Here is a 24,601-nt window from a genome sequence, read left to right as displayed (position 1 = left end):
TGTACTGAGCATGACGTCCCATGGTATGGAATGTCCCTTTGGCCAGTTTGGGTCAGCTGTCCTGGCTGTGCCCCCTCCCAGCTTCTTGTGCACCTCCAGCCTTCTCAGTCGGTAGAGCATGGGAAGCTGAGAAGTCCTTGACTAGTGTAAGCACTGCTCAGCAACAACTAAAACATTGGTGCATTATCAGCATTGTTCTCACCCTAAATCCAAAACACAGCACTGTACCAGCTACTAGGAAGAAAATTAACTCTATCCCAGCCGAAAACAGGACACCAAACCATAGTATTGTTCAAACACTTGGCTTTTTCTCTGGGAAGCTAGCACAGCTAGAAATGGATTACTGACCATTCTTGAAGGAAGTTTTCCGTCTTGTTTGTTAAGTGGATGATGCTAAAAAAAACTTGAATCACCTATTAGTGAGCTGTTAAATACAGTGAAAGCAAATATACTCCCACACACACATTCATTTTTCATGATCAGAGAAATACAACCACCTGTGGTATAAGACATGCATGACTTCTATTCAGAAGAAAGGAAGGCAATTCTTTAACAACAGGTATGTAATTAGTAAAAGACTGTATGGTGGTATATTTTGAGAACTATTTCATTGTGGATAAATCTTCAGGATTAGTGTGAATAACAGTTAAATTCCTCAATTATATTGGAGTAGAGAAAGAGCTCAACAGATCCATGATAGAATATCGTTTGTTTCATCATGTAAGCATAAGAATTTGATGCAGTAGTTGCAAGGGGAATATATAATTCCCTAAATCCTAATATAAAATGGTAGTTCTCTCTTTCTGTCAATACTCTTAAGATTATTGCTTCTTTGTCTCACCGAAAGTCCAATTTAGGAGTCACTGGAGTTTCTTAAAATTTATGGTTTTTACTCACTGGAAGTTTAAGCCTAAAAGTTTCTAAGCAGTTTTTCATATTTCGGTGAGCTAAAATAGGATAAATGCATAATTTGATGTCTTTTCAGAAATAGACAATATTGTTTCTTTGTTTTATCCAAAACTTTTTAGACTCTTAAAGGACACTGTGCAGGGCTGTAAACTTTAGACAAATATTTTTTTTTCAGATTAAACTCTTATCTGAAGGGACTATGTCTATCTCTATGTTCTTTCCCTCCTACATACAAAATATAACATAGGCATACTTCTGTGAATGAATGGGGGTCAGTAAGCTCAGCAGTGGTCTTGTGTGTTTTACACAAGAATCAGGTAATTTACACATTGCACCAGGTAATTAGTGCAATGTCTTGTAAAATCAGACTTCAGTTTTATTAGAGATCATTAGCTATTAATGTAACAAATTTAAGCAATTATTACAATCATGGCAATTCGGATCTACAGACAAAAACCTAGACTCGGCCTATGTATGCTTAAATTAATTTCATTTCTATTACTTATTTTGATATGTGGTATCTGCATTCTACTACATCAGGTGAATCAGAAGTAACTCCATGAATGACAAGTGAATTACTCTTTATTACAATGTTTATGGTCTGTAATGTGTGTGGGTATATGAGTATTGGAATAAAGTGAAATGAAAAGTCCTTTTACATATGTAGATGTAAAAGTATTTAAGGCTCTAACACAGAATTGTCATGCAGTGAGAAAGCATAGCTTTCAGAAATCTATGCCATTGTTTCAAAGAGAAGTATTAAAAATTGAAAACCAGGTATTCATTTATGGATCAATAAATAGCAGTCATATAGTTTTATGGCTATGTTTAATCTCACATATGTAAAATCTTCAGTGATATATGACCACTATTTATATGCATTTAAGAGCTCTTCTACGAGAATGCTTAGCATCCTTCCCTTGGGAGCTACACAGTTAAAAGGAAAATGAACATGGGAGCGTGGAAGAACAAATACATCCAAAGATGAAAAAATAATTTGTAAGTAACAAATCATAGGGAAATCACACATACCGATCAAGTATAACGTCAAGATTTTTATAAGCTCAGGGCTGTGCTGTAAGCCATGCAGGCAGTTCAGTCTAACAGGCTGTTAAAAAACACTCAAGAATTCTCCACTACCTGCTGTTTCTGCCCTCTTTTCCAGTGCTACACTGCTCCTGCTTCAGTACGCATTCCTATCTCTTGCTTGGAACATACTATATGTTCATAACCTGCCTCTGAAACCTCTGCTTTCAAAAATGATCATTGCTGTTTTGGCAGAATACCCGTGCATATGATGTTGGCTAAATCTTGTTCTATTTAAAAGAAACAATAAGGAGAAATAAGGCATAACAACATGGTAGTATCTCCGTCTGACCTCTGGTCTCTGATAACTTTTCCATCAAATTGCTGACTTAGCCCAAGTTGCTTTTGGCAAATTCCTGTTTCATAACCTTATCTATGTCTCCTCTGTAATGAACCAACTCACGTTCCTGCAGTGGTTTCTTTGCAAGAGATGAGATGTGTTTCCTTAAGGATGGGTTCAACTTCCAACTTTGGGAAGAGAACAGTTTCTGTTCTCTGGCAGAGATGGATCTTTGGTTTGACTCAATATAGTAATTCTTGGTTTTGTAACATTTACTTATGACATGCTCATGGGGGGGGTGTTCATGTTCTGGTTTTGACACATCTCATTTCTATAACAGTTTCAAGTTCAAATATGTCGTGGTTCTCTCTACAGATGAGGGAAGTGAAGCACTCTTAGATTATGTGAATCACAGAGGACGTCTGTATAAGACCTGTAATGAAAGTTAAAAAGTCCGTAACTTCCAGGTCTGTCCTGCGTTCACTGGATATTTAAGCTATGGAAAATGTCCCCTTACCATTCAAACTATGTGGATTAATATATAACTCTTGTTTTAGATATTGCATCATTTATATTATTAATTAACCCTAACATATTTTCTGTGAGGTATATTGTCTCTCTGAGCACAGCACTTAGCACACGTTTTCCTCCTTCTGACCTTTTAAAGAAGCTGTACAGAGTAAAAAAGGAGAAAATGTTGAAGAATGCAGGCCATTAAAACTCTGCAGTTGTTTTCAATTTGTCTCTATTAAAAATATGCATACATTTTTAATTAGAATATTGACCTATAAAGAAGACAAGAAACTTCCAATTTAAAACAAGCAAGAAAAAGTAACTCGCCTCTCCTTGCATCTACTAAATTTCAGGTTTGATAGATTATCCTTCAGATTCCAGTTATGTTAGATCCTTCACAGTCTAATACTCAGAATACATATTGACAATGCTACTATTGCATAAGTGGGGAAAGATGACCTTGTGTTTTAAACAAAAGATATGGGACTGATTAATTTATTTAGAAATTTTTAACAAAAAGATATGGGACTGATTAATTTATTTAGAAAAATTTTTAACAAAAGTTGTTGAACTAAAACTATTTCTTTCAGTATATTTTCCAGTGACAATGATCGGAACTGTGTTGAAGTTTCTTGCAATAATAGTGATTAGATTCCCTCCTGTCCCCCTTTATTTTAACAAAAAATGTTATTTTGTAAGTGTTTGCCTTGATTTTCTAACATTTGCCAGGTATTAAATAGTCCATAAGAATTTTTTAAACATTAAACTATGTGGAAAAAACTGTATTTTTATCACTTTTAGGGGGGAATAAATATTCCTTTCTTATCTCCCCAATACTTCATCTCATCATCTGTTGAGTACAGATGTGAATACCTAACTCATTGGTTGCTGTGAAACTAAATTATTTGTCTGGGAAGTTTAAAGATCCTTGGATTTTAAGCCCTAGGGACATATAATTAAAAGCATAAGGAATAGCATAAGGACCTCAGTTAATCACTAAATTAACTCCGACTTTTCTGGAAAGAGCATCACAGAGTCTGGAGCTTCCTTCTCTTTGGCCCCAGGAAGAGGCAGAATAGATCTGGGTTCTTTGCTTCAGGGGAGGGCAGGTCTTTTGGCAAGGCACTATCCACCGTGCTGTGGGTTGTGAACCTAGCTCCTGGCATGGATTCAAACCTAACTTTTTCATAAAAAGGAAGGTGAATACGCTAACAGCTGACACAGATAAATCCCATAATAGTGTCAAACTCAACAGACACTGTACATTTTGTGCAAAAATACATAAGCCCCAACACTGTCAAATGAAAGGGAGTATTTTATACTGTCTGTTCCCCACTGATATATGTTTGGCTGTCATCTTATTTCATAGTTCAGGCAATTGAAACACTGTTTAAATGTGTATCATAAACCTAAAGATGAGAACATTTCCCTACTGGATTTAAACCATTACCCCCAAAGGTGTTAAAGAAACCCTGCCGTGTGTCGCTTTTTAAGATCAAGGGGCATTTTTGATGTTAATGCCTAGAAAAGGCAGATGAACACTAACAGCTGCTTATCCACAGGCTGGTGAATTGAATAGGGAAATACTTCTGTTCTGGAACTCAGATCTCCAGAGAAAAATGATAAATCATAAGCATCTATAAGTAAGAATGATAGTCTCTAAGGATAGCTGAGCAAGCCTGATAATATAAAATATGTAAAACGTGGAAAATATTTAATACTTCTGTTTCTTTTGGTCAAGAGTTGGAGGGGTTGTGTTAACAATATATACAATGCTACTGTGCTCAGGCATGCAGGAGAAATGCAATATATTAATTCTCAAATCACTGGTTTGTGAAATGCCTTTCTGGTATCCAGGGATTTTCAGGACTGTCACACTGATAAGGAGTCAAGGGCAGTCTCCTCATGGGCTGGGATGGCTCTCTCGGGAGAAGAAGGGAATAGAAGAAAAGGAGCAGCAGATTAAGAGCTGGACAGTTTAGTGTTTCTCTGCTTCCAAATGCTGATTTTTTTTTCCAGCTCTTTAGTCTGCAACTATTTAAAGCTACCTAGCAGCTTCATTTCTGAGTTATGGCCTGCCCTCCCGAGTGGTGATGAATCAACTCTGTAAAAAGGCATTCTATAGGAAGTCATGGTGTACAAGGAGAACCTACCACTGGATAAACAAATTTTACATAATTCCTGTGGGACAGGCAGAAAGAGCAGCTTTCCCTATAGACCCCAATAACAATGTTACGGTATGAAAGTCACTATGAGCAAAATACTTAGGAGGCCCGCAACAATGTGGAGGAATTTCTAAGATGCCAAGTCTTCTCCACTGTTTGGTCACCTTAATAGAATAATAGAATAACCTTGAAATTTTGCTGGCTTTTTAGACAGGGATCCCAAAGTAAAAGCCTGGAGGAAGGGAAGGTACAGCACCATCAAAGGGCTTAAGATGCACCTGCTATTCAGGTTTTACCATCAGGGCTCAGATCATGCAGAATCAGAGCAATTGGAAGGAACTAAATATCCTCTCCTTTTCTGAAGTCTCTCTGAAAGACAGAGACAGCAAACATAGCAGGTGAGTCCTGCCAGGTGACTTTCATGTGAGGGCAGTTTCTTTGCAGGCAGAGGTGCAATTTATTGTTTCCTGTATCAGGTTTAGTGAAAGAAGACTGAGAAGCCATAATAAAAAAAAGTATAATTATTAAAAAAAGTATTGTTACCCCTTAACTGGGCAGCTAGCTAAACTGAAAGTTCCAGTGGATTTTTTTGGTTACAGAAAAGAAGTAGATGACAGAGCCAGGCATCTGTTTGAGGCAATTCGGGTTTCTTACCAAAAAAAAAAACAAAAAAAAAAGAAGGAAAATTTCCTGCCTCCCTGAGTGGAATGGGTCAAAAATAACGAAAGACAGTTTAATCAAACTGCCAAGTGTTCTTTTTTTCAGCCAGACTGCTTAGGAAAGCTCTTTTTGGACTTTTTCTCAATACCTTATTTCCAGTGCTTAGTTTAGATGTCTCTAGTTTTCAACTTTGTATATATGTCTCCATTGCTGCTGGTCTCTAATAGATATGTAACTCTACCAGTCAAGGTTTCTAGACCCTGCATTTGGATCAGGAACCCCCCCCCCATTCAAATTCTGCAGCTTTTTGCCACATACCTGTATTTTAGGTGGAACATCTGGATTTTCTTGAGTTTTCTAGTTGCCTAACAGAACATAATTATTTTCTACACTTACATTGTGTGAAACACATCAGTCTACTAGCCTCAGGGAACTGTAACCTCAACCATAACATTTTTATAGCTTGAGAGAATTTTTTAAAACTGAAAACTGGGATTAAGATTGTAAATTCTTATAAAAGAAAGTTGATATTCAGTTACATGTGACTTTGTGATTGATGACTGGATCCCACTCAGCTAATCTCAGTTTGCCAGTAATGTCTTTATGACTAGGAGAATTTTAGGTCCTTTGAGTTTCAGTGGTAGATTCCTTAGAGCTGCTCAGGCTCCACTGGATAATTGCTTCATCTCTAGGGCGTCACTTTAGGCCCAGGGAAATGTGGGATCTTCTCTAAAACAGTTGTACTTTTAGAAAGCTGTTTGTAATCTACAACATTAAGCAAAACAAAAGCAGAAACAGGAACAAATGACATCTAATGCCTTGCTTGACTCTGGAGGGCAGTTTTTTAGTCCACTGTCTGATATCCTATTTGCTGAAGAAATCAAGGACAGAAGGAGAAAGCTATAACGAGACTTGGTGAGTTTTGACTTGAATTTCTAGCATGTTTTTCCTTTCAGGTTAGGAACCATGTGTGGAAGATCTATGGTTTTTAAACTGAAGTGAAGCCACAAAGCCTCCTGCCTGCAGAGTTAATTTCTCTGGTTGTGCTTAAAATGGTTCCTCAATGTATGCATGCAACAGCATGCACAAATCAGCTTCCTCTGTGAAAGCAGTAGAAAGCTTGGCTCAGAAATAACTTATATTGGTTTTGATGGAATAATTGTAGGCCACAATTCGTATAGCTATATTTCATGGTTTTTCTCCAAACTATCCCTGGCTTTCTCCCAGTCAGAAACTGCAGAACCTCACCCATGCAGTTGTCATAGGGATAGTTTTTTGGCCGCTCAAAGCAGGAAGCTTTCTTGCACCTTGTCACATGCAGCTTGCAAGTTTGTTTAAAGGCGAATTTTGGTAAAGTTGCCCAAGAATATAAGTAGCACATAACAGTATAGTCCTCACTGGAAAAAAACTATAGGGGTGTAGCATGTTCTCCTGTTGCTCAGTGGGAGAGAGAAATTCCTGCCTTCCTTAGTATTTGAGCTCTTGATTTAGAGAACTGGAATCCTGTCCAATATCGTCCTTATGGCTAAACTTGGGCCCTCGCCAGTCCAGGTACAGGTGCAAACGTGAAATTACAGGAATGATAAAGGAGAATTAGAGCAGAGCTGCCCCACACGTTTTGCTGCCTGGAATATATTCTGCTCCCTCATCATTTTCATGGGGTTCAGGTCTTCAGTTTGGTAAGAACACTTTTGAGTGTTATTGTAATGACACTTTCAGCCATATATTTTCTCCCTTACATTTCTTCTTTTCACTTTATCATCTCACTTCCTCCATTCTGTTGTCTTTGACGCTGCTCTATCCTTTGACGCTGCTGTATCCTTTGATAGTTTTTCCACTGTACTTTTATACTTACTTTCCATTCGTTGTGTTTTCCTTTATTCTCTAACAACTATTTTTTCCTTTCTCATTCTCTCACTCCATTACTATCATCATGCTTTTCCCCTTCCCACATTCCTAAATTACCTATCATTGGTCACTTACGCTTATTATTCCTAGTGTTTCTGCTTTTCTTTCTGTTAGTTTCTCTCATGAGATAAAAACATACCCATGCACATATATACATAGATGCTTTCTTCTAGCCACAGTCTCCCTCGCATACACTCACTCCTATTACCCACACGTGATTCTTCCTTCAAGGGGTCTTTACCCTGGTTCTCCCGTGTTCAGGACCTATTGCTGACTCCAGTGACACTTCATCTGTGTGCGTCTACCCAGTGCAAAGGGTAAAGCCTAGGGAGCTACTGGGAGTAGAGCAGTATCTGTGCCTTGTTTTCCCCCTGGAGGTCGAATAGGCAATAGCAGAACGAGAACCAGGACAACATCGTGCAAGTGATTTGGGCTGAGGATCCCTGTGCAAGATGGCAGCAGCACTGAAGGACCTTTCTAGCGATGGTGGTGACTCCTGGTCCAGCAGGACTGGGAGAACAGTAAGGGAAAGGACTGACTGACTGTGCTCTCGTTGGCTTGCCTGTGGAGGGAGGCTCTTAGTTGCAGCCTAGCAGGTAAATGTCCTCGGTGAGACCCACCAAAGGTTGGATTTGCATGTGTGACCTTAAGCCTGGAGTCCAGCATTAAAGCAATACAAGGTACTGCGGCTTCTTTATGTCAGCAGACACTCCCTTTGGAAAATACATTGTTTAAAGTATCATTCAACTGTAAAATAATCTAATGCTTGCATAAAGTAAACCTTGTTGACTACCTTTTTAGCAAAAGTAACTATTAATAAAATAGATGCTTTCTTGAAAAGCCTTTGTAACCTTGGGAAAACCCAGAACTCCTTCTGCCTGCAACTGTTGTTTTTGAAACTCTGTTTTGTTCAGTCCAATCCTTTCTTTCTTTTTTCTTTCCTGCTTGCTTTCTAGCCAGCATGTGCACGGAGAAGCAAGGGCTGCTGCTTTGTGGTCAGAGAGGCACAGCACCAGTAAGGCTGGCATTCAGCATGTCCCCTTTTGCCTGAGGGAAACATGCACTAAAAGTCTGGAGAACTAGAAGTGAGGCCATGGAGACAGCCTACTTTTTCTGTCTGAGCCAGTCGTTTGTGCTGCTGCCGACTCTGCCCACTGTTGTTCCTGGGGAAGGGGCAAAAGTGCCTCTTTATTTGCTTACAGTGGTACTTCAGGGCTCTGCTGTCACCTGCATGCAGAGTCATTTGCAAACAGGCTGTAGCGCTGGGGAGCAGAAATGTGTTTTTTTTAAACCCTAAGCAGATTTATAGTCTGGTTTCCTGTCAGATCTTTGCATTTTCCTTCTCCGCCCCTCCCAGCCTCTGACACACTTTTTCTTACTTTCTGTGTCGCTCTTTGCTCATTCTGACACCAGTGCACTTGCTTCCTTCATTCCTGATTCTCCCTAAACTTTCGGCACTTTAGGGGCCAGGGGGTGTTTTGCTCCTTGTGTTTCCTTTACTTTTCAACAGCTGCAGAGCACAACCAACCTCGCCAAGACTCCTGGAGAGACACTGACAATTGCATGGAGGCGACATAGAGAGTTTCAGCCTGCAGCAGCTGCGGCAAGACAGCCCGGTCACTCATGAGCACCCAAGGTAAGGAAAGCAGCTGTCAGGTCAGCTCCACTTCACTGCTGGCTGGGACAGCACTTGACTCGAATCACTACAAGTTCCACTTTCACCTTTCACCTTTTTTGTGTTCATTTTCAAGAGTATGTTTCTTTGAAAATGATTGCATTTGCGCCTTCGTTGCCCTCAACAGGTCTCGTACTTTGCATGCACCGATACTTGGAGCTCAGGGCTCAGTGAGGTAAACAGGCTGTAGCTGGACGTGCAAACGTGTTCTTAAAGAAGGTGTGCACTGGGAAGGAGAGTTGAAACGGAGATCTAGAGAGGGGACATGAAAGGACTGATCATCAGCACTGGTCTCCAGGGAATTTCTGGTTCTATCCATAGTGTGTTGTGCCCTAGGCTTTTCTTTAAATCACTTCACTGGGGGGTTATGCTTTCTGTTAACTAATAAAATCTTTCTTCTTTGTTTTTTTAATCTTTTAATTTGTTCTTCTCACTTCTTTTGTTCTTTTCGCAACCCTAATGTATCTTTAACTATCTTTTTCACCATCTTTTTATGCCTGTTTTTCACCAAGCATATTTTCTGTGTGACAAACGTTCCCCTTATTCGTTCCTTTCCTTTCCCTCCGCCTTCTCTTTCTTGCCTGTGCAATAGACTGTACATCCTCCCCCATGTTCTTAATCTTTCTCTCCTTCCCCTCTGTCAGTTCCTTCTGTCTTGTGTTCCCCTTTCCCATTGCTCCTCTAGCTTCTTATACGCACTCCTACTTCCTGCTCCATCTGCTTTCTCATGTACACAGCATGCGTTGCTGCCCTGCAAAGTTCATTTTGCACACACAGTGGTGTTGCCTCTCCACTGGATTGTCCTTGCACACACATGCTGCTTTCCTGTCTGCCCCTTTCACGTACCTATGCAGGATTTGCATATTTACAGTTTTGGGGATGCATCCCCAAATACAAGACTTTTGTACTTGCACAGCTTCCTTCCAATTCTCAGACTCGTATTTAGTCATTCACAACGAATAACCACTGTCATCCTGTCTCTCTGTTTCTTTCTGTCTCACAGAATTTTCTAACACCTATAACACACCATAGCTTCCTCTCCACTCACAAATACAGCCTGCCCTGACTGTGTGTATTCTATCCCTCCTCTTTCTATCATCCCACTCCTTCCTAAGTCCTTACCACAACTCTCCACCAGGTTTCTCTATCTGTTTTTTATCTTGATGTTGCATTCATATTGGGAGGAACTACTGATGCAGATGGCCTTACTCTGTGCTGTCTTAGTATGCCCGCTGAGTACCTGTAGGGGAACTGGAGGAAGTATTGCAGTCTCTCAGCTCCTCTTTCCTCTGCAGAATATGCAGGCTGCAGCAGAGCAAGAGCTTAGTGATGGGACTGAAAGTAGATGAAAAAATGGGAGAGCACAATCCAAAATGTCTTTGGCAAACTGGAAAAATAGTTCTAGTTGATCATAAGCCTTTTTACTAAAATTAATAAAGTTTTAAACTTCCTGCCCCACAGCAGACCTTCTGGTCTGACACTGGCATAGTTTTTGTCCTGTTGATTCCTATGGGATTTCACATCTCGGAGGGAGAGGTTCTCAACTCTAATGCTGTAGTGGGAGTAACTTTGCTCCTAGGATCTGGAAACAGCTCATTTCTTTTATACCAGATATATTGGTGAGTCACCAAGATCAGGCATGGCTAAAAACTGCATCCAAGGACAATATCTGGTATTATTCCTTGTTTAAGTTTGTAAGCTTTGAACCAGATACAACAAATAAAGACATTTCTTTGATGAAGCCTTTTAGCCTCACCTTCTTAAGCAGGACTATTGAGACTGAAGATTTATTTCTAGGGATGTTCTGATGTGGGCTTTTGGGGACTGAATAAGGATCACTTATTAAACTCGGCTGAATTAATAAGAGAATTATTATGTGGGAGAATTCTCTTCGTGATCTGTCCTGCTCTCTCAAATTGTCCATCTCCTTATGAGTGAAATGAGCTTAAATTTTATGTTTGCAATTATAATATATCTTTTCTGATTCAGAGCTGGCAAACTGTGGCCTTCGAGCTTTGAGCATTCTCTTCTGAATACAGAAGCAGGTACATTAAAATATCTTTGTCTTTCGGATCTTTGAGAAGTCCACAAGCCTAGAACAATAAAATAAGAGATGTTCATTTTATACATACAGGTCTACTATGACTCTTTCTTACTCTGTTACATCTCATCTTGTGATGTGAAAAGTACTTGTGTTCCTTTTAGTCATTCTGCAAAACTTGTATGATGATTTTGTGCTTTGTTTTTTCAGTATTCTGTGCCCCCATTACTGGCTCTTTTTGTAAGACCTTGATGTCTCCCAGAAATAAACTGGCTGAGGCAACATCTTTTCTTTCTCTCTCTCTCCCTCCCTCCTCTTTCTTTTTCATCATGATAGTTTGCTGTAGGTTGAGTTAAAAATGGGCATTGGCAAAGTTGGGTTGTGACAGTGGCAAGGGGACCTGGAGCCAGAAATTTGTGTGTGTGTGTGTGTCTAGTTTCTTGAGCCATGTGTCTGGCAGAGGAGAAATTTCAGCTGGAAAGAGCCTCGAAACTTTCCATCCTACCCAGCAAATTGCTATATTGAGAGGGCCAACCCCAGAACAGAAATTCAAAACGACATGTTTGACTCCCTGTTCTTATGCGAATAGTTACTTCCAGTTAGATTTAACTCCGAATTAAGAGAAAAATAAACTTTCAACATGGGTGAAAACAGAACCATCTGACTGCATGTATCTGTTAAAATTAAAGGCAGTTTGAACCTTCTCTAGAAGGATGCATCCCAAATAACTGGGATATGCTGAAGAAATCTGAATGCGATATACTAAATGACCTTGGTTTATATACTGTTGCTTGGTGAAATTTTTAATCAGATATATGGAATGATTGCTCACAGAGGATGAAATTTAGAGAGATCCTTATTTCTCCCAATATTATGCCTATATTATTGAGAGAGAACAAGCTACCCACTTTTTAGCAGATGCCTCAACTCTCTCTAATATTGAAATGCATGTTTCATGAAATGCGAATGTTTCGCTTAGATGTGGTCATTAAGGTTGTGTAACTGATGGTGGAATGTGAACTATGGCAGCTTTCTTTGTAAGTAGCCTCCATAGTGATCTAAACTTAAAAGAACAAAGAATATAGGACCAGGTCTTGTGACTTTCAACCTGGAGGGTAAAACCATAAACCTCACCAAGTTTAGTCAAGTTTTGCCACTGATATCAGCGAGAAATTATTTTTGTCTTGGCTGTTTTGTTACTGCTGTCTGTAGGATTTGCATTCTCAGAACACTGTCCGCTTTGCTGAGAATACAGTATCTGCAGTAAATCTGCAATTCCTTTTTCAGAACAAATGATGGGGTTTTCTCAGGTGTACAAGTAGTAAGATTCTCCACCTCCTCCCTTCCCCCGAACTCTCTCTTAAGTGCTGCCTTCACCCTCTAGTCTGGGTCAGTTATTTAATGGCAACGAACATTTTCAGGAAGGTAACCTTTCTGCTTGTGATTTGTTCAAGGACTCTGGAATTATAATGGTTGCTGTCAAATGTATATAATTGGTCTCTGTGGCACACATCCAACGAGTGATAAAAGCTTCTTTCTCTCTACTTCTATAGTCAGTATTCTCTCCCTATATTACCCTCTCACTTCTGTTTCTCTCAGGCAAGGGGAGAATACAGTGCCAGTCTGTTTAAAGTGCAATTTGACAAACGGCAGATCTGCCATATACCCCATCATGGTGTGTCCCAGCTGTGGGCAGTGGATTACTCCTTGGCTGGAGGTTTTCACGCTGACTTTAGTTAAACGTAAAGGTCTTTTCTGCACTTTGGTTTTGAACACCTCTCTTCCTTCATAATCTTCTGCCAAATATTTGGGCTCTAGGAATGGTGATAGTCTGTGAGTACCATGAATGCACCTGCTTAATGATCTACAGGGGGTGCATTTAACATTTTACCAGTGGGTAAGGCCTTTGTACTTCTTTATACAAAAGGCAAACACACAGGTTTTTTTTTCACAGCTCATAAAATTACATTACTAATAGCACCAAAAGTTGGCAACATGTTGTGCATTGTCTGCTATCACTGCTGAACATGTAGTGGAGAGAATATTCTTGTTATGTTAGTCCCGCAAAACCTATTTTATCTTCAGTGCTGGATGGGACATTACTTTCTAATGCTGTCTACTTCGGTGAATCTATTTAGCAACTCAAGAGGAAAGAGAAATTTGTCAAATCTCACTGGAAATCTATCAGAAATGTCAAACGAAATGCTATAACATTCTAGTTTTGTCAAAAGAATAAATGTATATACAGCTGTTTATGTGATATTATTTGTAGTAATTGTTGCCTCAGTGAATTTGTCTGTGTAAAGTAACATTGTGTAGTATTAACAGATATGTTTGTTCTGGTCCCTGAGGCCAGTTTGGCCTTACACAAAGATACTTGTTATTTGCCCAAGTCTGATAGTCTGCTGTTTTTTGTAGTTCAGGGGAGGAATACAGCTTTATTGTAACCAATGAAAGGATTCCCACTGGCCTCCTGAGCGCTGGTTGTTTTTTGGCAAATTTTCCTCAGGTTGTAATTGAAGTGCTGAAGAGTAAATTTAACATAGGGTTTCTGCTGAAAATGGGATAAGGATTTTTTTCCATTTGAATGCAGAAAAAGCTCTATGCTAGCAGTACATATATGGTTATCACTAGCAGTTAATGGATTGTTTCCACTTCATTTTTTACAGCTCTATATGTGTATAAACATTTCTAATCTAGCTGTGCCCATACTTGAAATCAGTATGAGTATGCTTAATAGGTTGTTACACACGTTTAATATATTTGAGCACAGAAGTAAGTTCCTCCACGGTTTGAAACACCAATAAAGAAACCTTTCAAATGTTTCCCTCTGTGAATTCTGAATCCTGAGCAAACTGGGAAAACACCCAAAGCTTGCTTCAACTCTTTTTCTAAAGATTACGCCAAATACACTTCATTTCTAAACTACAGTGCAACTGGTGATTGAATCTTTTCTCCTTGATCATGAACTGAAAAATTATCACATTTCTAAGATCATTTGAAGGCTTTTGGCTTTTAACATCTCAATTAAAATACCAGTGACATTTACCATTCACTGACCAAACTGGTCTGTTGCATGAAGTCTGTGTTTAAAAGAACGTTTCCTCCCTCATTGCAATTTTGCACGGATCCTCTCCAAAGTCTACCGGTGCATCCCAGTCTCTCACAAGAACAAGTCACAGTGTCTATCCAGCAGCTGCTGCCTCCATCTCTATTTCTTGGCTTTTTCTGAATCATAGAATCATTTAGGTTGGAAAAGGTCCTTAACCTAAGTTAACCTAACACTACCAAGTCCAACACTAAACCATGTCCCTGAGCACCACGTCAAGGTAGTTGCCATTCCATATGGTTTTAGTACTTTATAATGACGTAGTTAGATCATCAAACTCATTTCACTAATGACTTGCACTGGCTGAAAATATAAAATTCCATAAACTTTTTCCACCTTCTTTACTATTGCTGAGCTGATTTTCTCCTGCTAATACACTGCTAGTCTTCCTGCACAGTTCCTGCCAAAACAAGTCAGAATAAATCTCAATATTTAATTGTTTAAGAAGATTTTCAGTGTGTTTCATCCTTCCAGTAACATATTCCTCTATTTCCAGTTACATATTTTTCAGGAAGACCCAAGACTAACGTGTTTTATTGTAGAAGGTTTAATTTCCTTCTGTCTTTTATTCTCTCATTTTTGGAATTTATGCCAAGAAAGATATCAATGCTAATAACACAAACTTTTGTGTTAGGACAGAAAAGAATGTGTTTTTCTTCTGCTTTAGTTGATAGAAAAAAGTGAAGGAGTATTACATTTCCTGTAAGGCTGGAAACACTGAATCAGGTTTTTTTTTAATCTGCAAGTCTGTGGCCTGAAGGAAAAATGATGCTTGGGCATTTTCATATGGAGTGTTACAATAGAGAATGGTGTTTTTGTGACTTGCCCATATCCATAGTGAGAGCAGGATCTGGGCAGTTTTGCTGGATTAAATGCTTTTGACAGCAACACCTTCACTGAATCACTGAACGACTAGGGCTGCACACCTGGGAGAGCAGTGTCTGGCTCGATAGTTACTTTAGAAGCCATGTGAGAATACGGTATTAGGAAGGACTGAACTTTTTCACCTGCAATGAACAATTGGAAAATGCTAGGTCTGAGACAGAAATGGTCAGAATTTGAATGCCGCTTTGAAGGCTGTGAACTTAATGACAAGCTCCTGATACATTGTAGCGCTTTCTGCAATGGAGAAAAATGCAAACTCATTGCAATTGCATCGTTATATGATAATAGTGCATAAATCCAAAGCTATTTGAGCAGGATAGTATTAGAAATATTGGATGCAAACCTATTAAATAGCTAATGCCATCAGCACAGATCTAAGTACAGTCTCCGCACAAAGGGACTGGAACAGTAAAGATAATTTGAACATTCAACTACTGTGAGGAAAGAACCTGAGAAAAGGCAGAGGGTAGTTTGTTACTGTTATTTTGCTCCTCACAGGACATCCCAGGTCCTCTCTACCTTCAGTCTGACCCGTTTGTCTGACTTGCCTCGCTTGTCTTGTTTAATATCTCCTTTCCTCTTCCTCTCTGGTTCTCATTACCATCCCACATACAGTAGGTTCATCAGGTGAGTGAAGATAACTAACAAACTTCTCCCTGTACAGCATGCTTTAGAACTGAGGGTATCTGTCACCTCCGGTTTGTGACTGATCCTAAGGGAAATGAAGCGATGCATCAAGCACAGCAAATGAAAAAATAAAAAATCAGAGGGAAGGCAGAGATAGGCCATTTTGCTTTAGCAAGGTTTCTAGACCTCACTGACAAAGTCATATTTTCATTTGATGGATTCTTCCACTTCTTTTCCGTTCTCTTGTGGAGAATGCTTAACGCATACAGCTGGCTGTAGTAGGACAAGTTGTTGTGCTGTGTTTCAGACAACGTGGTCCAATATTCTTCCTCTGGTCCTGCATGTAGAGCCGCTGTAGAGTCAGATCAGAGCATCAGACTCCGTGGGCTGTGCCATGCCACATCCTGGCATTCTGTATTACACTCTACATGTCTAGAAGTGGGTTACTTCCCATCTTCCTCCTCCCCTCGCATGGAGGCAGTGAACTCTAGTCTCGGACCAGAAGTTTGTTCTGCCGTGAATTTGGCCTTACACAAGTCCAAGAGGAGATGTGCAGCTGTCTGCTGCCCAAACCAGCAATCCTTATTTCCTCCAGAGAAAAACATAGTGAACTGAGTAAACACCTTCTGATGGTTGGATGTGGGTTATGAGCCACCAGCTGGACCATTCTGTCCTGAAAAGGAACGGCAACATTTTTGGCTAAGTGCTAAAAGTTTGCATAAAAGAACCCAAAAGGAGAATATGGTTATTGCTTTAAACTTGCTTTATGCTTTATAAATATGCTTTACCAGAATTATCCATTTCAGATCCTCAAACTGTGGAGTGAGAAAGTTTAATTCTTTTTTTTCCTTGCTAGGGTGAGTGACATCATAAATATTAGAAAGAAACATAAAAAGTTATCCCGGAAATTTGAACTGGGATAAGTCTGATTTACAGAGACTGACATCACCACTCCAGTGGAGATACCAGGGACTGTGCGTATCAGTTGTTTGAAGAAAGCTGGTAGTCCTCACTCAGCTCACCTCAACTCTATCATTCACCTCATCACCACAACTGCTAATAAAATGTCCAGTGTTTCCCAAGTCAATCTTGACGATAACATCTCTGGGTTGTGGCTGTTTGCTATTCCAAGTGAGTGATAGTGTAACAGCAATATAAAATTGCCCTGATATATATGAAGTTGGGCAAAGTAAAAATTGGTAGCAACTTTTGATATTTTTGGCCTTGCATTTTGACGTTGCTCTCCGTTATCAAGGAGAGCAAGAGGCAGAATCCTATTTTGAACAGCCATTGTTTGTTTCTTTTTACTTTTTTGAGGTCAGATTTCAAATCACTACAATTAAAGCTTTGCCAAATTTTATTTTAAAACTTTGCTGAATTTTATTTTTCTGATAAGACTTCTATTTCCTACTGATTAAAAAATTGTTGAATTTGTGGAACGGTACTAGGAGGTATTGTCTGAGTGTCGCAGTATCTCTGCTCTTCATTCAGATGCATTGCAACTGCTGACTCATTGAGTTACGTGGGACAACATTCCACAAATGCCTGAACAGCTTCAGCCTCTGAGACTGTGGTTATGCACCTAGCAGCAACCCTGCTGAAGAGCTGGCTTTGGCCACTTGTTGCTGCTTTTGCACTACCTTCTGTGCCCTGTTGGCACAAGCATTTACAGGGTAATGTGGTGAGCTGGGTGAAGAAACTGATCCAGCTGAAACTTAACCATTCAAAATATCACTTTTTTCCGCTGGACCACTGCCCCCCATTGAGAAGCCGGAATGGGCAGCCAGGATTAGGCTAAGGACACGTCTTACAATTTCTAAAAGTTGTTAAATTCCAGAAGTTGTCAGAATTGAATCCTTAATCTCATATCTGTTAATGAGAACATAGGCTCCTGTGTATTTTTGTCACTTTTGAAAACAGGACATAGGTAAATTGGGCTCTTTTTGCAATTTTTACCATTATTTTTTATATATTAAATACATTTTAAAAGACAAAGAGCATGAATACTAGAAATGTGAAATACCAGTCTTCCTTCTCACAGCTTCCTCACTATGGAGCAGGCAGGGATACCAGGACAGAAAGGGCTAATTCTAAGGGAGAGAAATGGTCAGGATGTCAAAATAAGGTATACGATTCTCCTTCCGTATTTTTACTTTCTCAGAGCCAACATTTTTCCTGCTGTATGCAAGGAGGAAAGTGAAGACAGAGTCTAGAAAATGAACTGTTCCTAAAGAGGCTTCTTGCTGCTTTTCATCAGAATATAGACTGTCGCTTCTACTAGGAGGCTTTCAGATGAGAGGTGGAGGGAGATGCTCTAGGTATAGCAGGACAGCTGATCATCAGAACCTGTAGACTGTGCCCTTGGTTTTGGCAGTGTGGATACATGAGTATCATTTCCCCACTCTGTCTGCTGATCCTTAGAACTGGTATGAAGATCCTGCTGTATTCACTGGCAGCTGCCCTGAAAACTGAACAGTACTTTTAAAGCATTATGAGATCGTCAAGAGAAAATTAGTCTGACAGCATCCAAGAAAGCTTCACTGTCCCCAGGTTGCTCCTACCTTACTACATAGAACATTGCTTGATGTATAACTTCTGCTTTCCATTACTGATAATAAAGGAGATCTGGTTTTGTCACGTTGAAAAGCAGTAAGCTTTTGTAATGCTGCGACCACATTCTTGGATGTTTCCAGCTTTCAAGTCACATCAGGGAGTGCACAAGAATTAAAAAGTTGCCCACCCATAAGTAACCAGGACCAGTGCTAATAAAGCCCTTTTTACCCTAGAGAATGTTGTCATTGAGAGCAGCCAAGGGGCATGCCCACACAGAGTTACTCCAAAAGCTTTTCTAGCAATCCAGGAATTATTAATAATTACTCGCTCTCAGGACAGGTCCTGTAAACACCTCCTCCCACACTAACTTGCTATGAACAATTTCAGTGTGAGTATAAGGAGAAAGTACAGTTTTGTGGTTACTGTAGTTCATCAGCCCTTTCAGAGCTCTCCCACGGTACTTGCCCACTTCTCACCGAGTCCTCTCTTCTGCGATGTTCTGCATTTTGTGCTCCCTCACCGAGGCACCTCGTGGAGCAACAGTAGAAGAACACCCGTCCCTGCCTTCACCTCAGGTAACCATCCATGTTGCTGTGCAGGGAAATGTTCTGATGTAACCCTCTCATACAGGCATGGGTGGGCAAAGACAGATCAAGAGCTCCTGTCCTCTCAAGAACACCGGAGAGAAGATGGTAGACGTAGCTCACAGTAGACAGAATTTCACCCAGTAATGCCAACGTCAGTGCTGATGTCAGCCTAGGGCATACCTTCTAGGAATGCTAATAATGAAAAGGCTGGACATATTTCCTATTTTAAAGAGGCTTTTTAAATTCTCCATATGCTTCCTTTAAAAAAATTCCTTTAATCTTTCTGATGTTTGCAGTACCGTGGAGAATAATATGAGTTCTCTTCTCAGTTGATGAGTGTATTGCTTTTATAGGATTTGAAACACTGACCTGGGTAGCTTATGACAAAATAGGATTTTGAATTCAGATCCAAGTTGCTCTATCTTGCTTCCATTTCTAATCCAGAGTGAACCTTATCTGCTGTTGTTTTGTAATTCACATGATGCTATATCATGCTGGAGTAATTACTGCCATAGAAGATAGAAGGGCCTTGCCATCAAAGAAGGAGACCTGTGAACACGGGACATAATTCTTAAAAGGTCTGAAACCTGAGTGGAGGAAAGCAGGAGTTAAACTGGCTCCTGCATAGCAGTTGTTTTGTTTTACGCTTGACGTTCCATCCCTGTGCCTAATTGCTCAGTCTCGTCTTCTGTGGTGACTTCGTTAGCAATGAGATGCTAATTAAATTTCATATTTACGATTAGAGAATAAAATCATTGGACCTTTTTTAAATAGATTTTTATGAGTTTTGGCTCAGTTAGCTGAGTCAGCAGTATAGATTCTGCAAGGCTGAACTTACTGGCTTTGAAAAAAAAGATAAATAGAGCAAATAATGATGGAAGGAGAGTCTAATCTAAAACCTCATATAGTTTCTACACTGTATTAATTTTTGAGCATAAGAAAAATAATTTTGTTTTTGTTCCTCATAGAAAGAAATATTGTTAGTCATGTAGAAAGAGTCCTTCTTTTATTATGTCTCAGAGGGTTCAAAGCTTAAAATTTCATCTAATTCTTCAAATCTCAATTGTAGTTGGAGGCAATATGCTGAAAAGAGATTGATGCATCAGCAGTGTTTACCATCACCTGTTAGCTAGCAAAATGGACCTGTTGGAGCAAGTCCAGAGGAGGGCCATGAAGATGATCAGAGGGCTGGAGCACCTCTCCTCTGAAGACAGGCTGGGAGAGTTGGGGTTGTTCAGCCTGGAGAAGAGAAGGCTCTGGGGAGACCTTACAGCAGCCTTCCAGTACCCAAAGGAGGCCTACAGGAAGGCTGGAGAGGGACTTTTTACAAGGGCATGTAGCGATAGGACAAGGGGTAATGGTTTTAAACTGGAAGAGCGTAGATTTAGATTAGATATAAGGAAGAAATTCTTCACTATGAGGGTGGTGAGGCACTGGCACAGGTTGCCCAGAGAGGTGGGGGATGCCCCATCCCTGGAAGCGTTCAAGGCCAAGTTGGATGGGGCTTTGAGCAACCTGGTCTAGTGGAAAGTGTCCCTGCCCATGGCAGGGGGGTTGGAACGAGGTGATTTTTAAGGTCCCTTCCAACCCAAACCATTCTATGATTCTATGAAAACGTTTATTTCCTGGATTCAGAAGGGTTAGAATTAACACAGGTAAGCACTGACACACAGCGTCTGCCCTCTTCCCGTTGGAATGTGTGCTACTGGAGAGTTTATACAATACTAGAGAATCAGAACTACTTAAATACTGCTGCCAGACAGATTTATAGGTGCTATATAGAGCAGTTTCCTATTCATGTAAAAATTAGCACCTCACGAAGCTTTAAAGGCCCATTTTTCAAATACTTAGCATTTGAAGAATGCTCTAGTTGAGAAAAGATTTTTGAAAGAGCTCAGCTTCAATTTAAGCATGTAAGAAAGACCTGATTTTTAAAAGCGCTTAACACTCAGCAGCTCTGTGATTCGTAACACTATCTTACCCCACACTGAGGCAAGTCTTGCAAAAATCTGGCCATTTATTTTGATGCCTAAACGCCACCTACACTCTTTGAAAATCTGACCCTAATTATGAGTTGTGCCCTTGAGTAGGAATGAGAAATAGGGGAAATCAATCCTCGTGCGTGGGAGCCATTTGCTAGTGCTCATATTACATGTAACCTTACTTCATACACAAATACAACACTGCATTTAAAACAAATGTTTTTCTGCACATTCTGCAAATGCTTTTGTTATTAGCTTGTGATACTTTAGGCTATGAGGTACAGTTAATGCAGATAGCACATAAGGAGTTGTTATGCTTCAGGGCTTAAGTTAGGAGAATAAAACAAAACTTCCACTGACTTACCACCCTTTGTACTGCTATACATCTTCTCCTAAAGATCAGGATTTGGGTGAATATAATCCTGCAAATCTTGCTTTTGTAACATTGTTTGTAGATGCTGTTTCAGCAGCAGCTGCCCGTGCTTAAAGACTGGGATGCTCACAGATGGAGCGTAATTCTGGCATCACTTTACAGTTGCTATTTTCACAAATGTTTATTTCCACAGTCAGCAGAGAATTCAATAAAATTCTCATACTTCTCCTTATGTTGACTCATGCTCAAGAACCACACTCAGGTGAAGATGGATAGTCAGATTTCTTGCTATTTTAGTACTTTGCTTCTTTGGTCTTTTCAAAAAATACACATTAACCGTGAACTTAACTGGCCAGAGTTTCCTGATGAGAACAGAGTTTAGTCTCTTCCAATGGTTAGTTAATTCTTCTAGGATAAGTTTTTCACACAGATGCTTTACAGCATTTTATTCTATATCATCAAGGCAACGGACTTCATTATGGAGAAAGCAACAGAAGATACTTAATTCCTCCTTGCAATGCTTTGAAGGTAGGAAATATAGAATTGCCAAGTGTTTGGTATTATCTCTTCCCCAAAACAGCAAGACAAGGTCATAGAGAGGTTGCTGCTTACAGAAATAAAGTACAGTCCCATTAAGTAAAGAATCAGACAATTTTTGCTTTAATCTGCTACAGAAGTGACTTAAAGGAGCCCTCCTGCAGGATGGAAAGTGAATTGTCTCTCTGTTTTCCAGAGGTTGCTTTCCTGCTCTTAATTGCAGGCCTTACAGCGAGGCTTCTTTGGTGACATAGAATTGTTAATGAACCCCAGCTGTAACATCTGCAGGAAAGGAGGGCCTGTTTGAGGTACTTACTCCTCAGGTTTCTCCGGCTCCATCCAGAGCACACAGCTCTCTGTGGCTATGAGAACACTTCCTCTAAGACTTTCCTCTGCAATGGTGTCATATTTGAAAGTTACCCACAACCTCTGTTCAGAAGAAAAGGGAAGTAAGGCAGCCCCCAGCACCTTTCTACCTACTATATATAGACAGTAAGTTTGAGAGAGAGGATGGTGGGTGTATGTTTCCGGAGCTATGCGACGCAGTCCTGTGACACTGGTACAAGAAGAGAGAGGACGCAGAGCAAGAAGAAGAGGAGGTGACCAGAAAGCATAAGTGGGAAAAATCTATTCATAAAACAAGTACAACCATTTCCACCTGAAAGGAGAATTCTAATTTCTAGCAGTAAAATAGCGAGCTCCTCCTGATTCCTGGTGAGGTTTTGTCCTACCTAGGCCAGGCTGCTTGTGATCTATTGTATGCTTTTTTTTGTCAAATGGCATCCAGCTGTCTTCTGTGTGTTTTGTGCTCTGCTGGCTGAGACGCTCACGCAGCTTTAAGCAAGCTTACAAGGATAGAGGATTTTGTCAATGAGCAGAACATCAATGACTATGGTAGTCTGCGACTAGGAGTGAAGCTTCCTTCTTCTAGTGACTTTGAGGTGGAAAGACTACAGGTATTTGTTATGTGAGGCATGTATGTCATTCTTCAAGCTGCAGTCAAGCTAGCCTGTGCAAGGCAGCAGTCTGTTCTTTAAACTTAGGGTCTATTTTGAAGTAATAGTTACAAAGAGGTCACAGATGGAGTAAGGTATAGGTATCTGTTCTATCTACATGAAGTTTCACATTTACATAAAATGAACAAAATGTATATGTGAATCGTAACAGTCATCACCCTTAGGAGACTGGACAGTGTTTGATCCAACAGAATATATTGTTAGCAATTAAGAGCTAAACACGAATGGATAAGGCTTCACAGAGCTAGGTGGGGAGCTATTATACCTTTGCATAGTGCATTTAAGATATGTAACTGAATCATATTCTCATCACAATCAATGCATGCTGCTGTTATAATGCAGTAAACAGTTTGCATGTGGGTTATTTTTCATGTGTTTGGAGTAGTATTGTTTGTTGAGGTTGATCTTTATACGAGGGTTATGAGAGTTGGCTTCTTATTTGTTCATTCTTTGTATTTTGTGTATTTTGACTAACTGTAGGATTCTTAATATGGGGTTCTGTCTTATTTTCCTGTCATGTTATAAAGCTTGCTATATGAAATACTATTTTCAAACTTTCTTGGACCGTGGTGAATTACAGTGAGATTATCTGACGGTATTCAAGGTTGGAGTGTAACCTTTTCTGTTGTAAGAATGGCCTACGCATTTACTGTCAGTTGTTGCTGAATTTGGAGATTGTTAAACTAGAGTGCAGTCTTCCCATCTAATGTGTTCTGCATTATCCTTTGACTGTCTGGGGATGAGAGTATCATCTACAAGGAATCGTTATCTGACTGCATGGAAGATGTTCTTCTTTGAATGTTTTTTGTTATTTTTTCAAACCCATGTAACGTAAGAGTTTGTAGAAAGTGTAAATTTTTAAAATAGACAGACTAAATAGCAGTTTTGTATGGCAGAGCTACACTTCTTTCTCTTTTCCTGTTTTATGTGACTCGTTGTATTAACAGAAGTGTTAGTAACACCAATGAGAATCAGGCTATCTGTGCAAGGGTTATGCGAGTTTCATATGTGTGTGTCAGCTAATGAATCTTTGTCCGTACGAGGTTCTTACGTAGCTCAGTCTATGCAAATCCCTTGTGAACACTGGCTCTCTGTACCAAAGAATGTGCTGGGGTTTGTAATGTGAGAGCACATTTAGTGGGACCTAACCTACGAACATCAAATCCATTTGCATGTTTGGGCAGCTTGAATTTTTAATTCAAGACTCCTCCTAATCACACAGTACTATACGCTTGCCCCCAGTTGAGCCTCCTCCTCCTCCTCAGCTAGTGAGAATCTCATTGTCAGTTGTAAAAACAGAGTGAGTCAGTCTCAAGAAAAAATTAACCTGGGACCTAGTAATGGCTTCTGAAGCATTTGTTGGACCAGCATTCTCATGAGCCCTTGGCAGCCTGAGGATGACAGCTTCTTTTTTAGATCTTGGCTTTTAGCACACATTAGTTGAAGGGAAATGCTCATGTCAGTAGCTAATGCTACACTCAAGAAAAAAAGGCCAGATAGATAAACGTATTTGTACTACGTTAGCACAGTGATTTCTGTTGTCCTCCTCATCATCATGCGTAACAGGATGGGGGATGTGTAGATTAAAGCATTTATTAAATGTCAGCCTTTCAGCTCTCCACTGCTACTTTGCAAATCCTTTAACATAGATGCACTAAATTCCTGTGGTAAATTATTTATTTAAATTATTGTGCC

At 39.9% G+C, this 24,601-nt stretch overlaps 1 protein-coding gene across 1 annotated transcript in view; it reads left to right on the top strand.

The window, feature by feature from the left end:
- The first annotated feature begins 8,886 nt into the window (after positions 1-8,886).
- The window catches only part of CARD11 (caspase recruitment domain family member 11), a 47,378-nt gene continuing 31,663 nt past the window's right edge, over positions 8,887-24,601 (top strand). The window contains exon 1 of the mRNA XM_009286402.1: positions 8,887-9,157. Coding sequence (XP_009284677.1) covers positions 9,145-9,157 — 13 coding nt within the window. The 5' untranslated portion in view covers positions 8,887-9,144. The remainder of the gene's footprint in view (positions 9,158-24,601) is intronic.

The sequence above is a fragment of the Aptenodytes forsteri genome, unplaced genomic scaffold (assembly GCF_000699145.1).
Source record: "Aptenodytes forsteri isolate BGI_AS27 unplaced genomic scaffold, ASM69914v1 Scaffold55, whole genome shotgun sequence".
NCBI classification, from domain to species: domain Eukaryota; kingdom Metazoa; phylum Chordata; class Aves; order Sphenisciformes; family Spheniscidae; genus Aptenodytes; species Aptenodytes forsteri.
The sequence above is the reverse complement of the archived record's forward strand: the minus strand, read 5'-3'. Positions and strand labels throughout refer to the sequence as shown.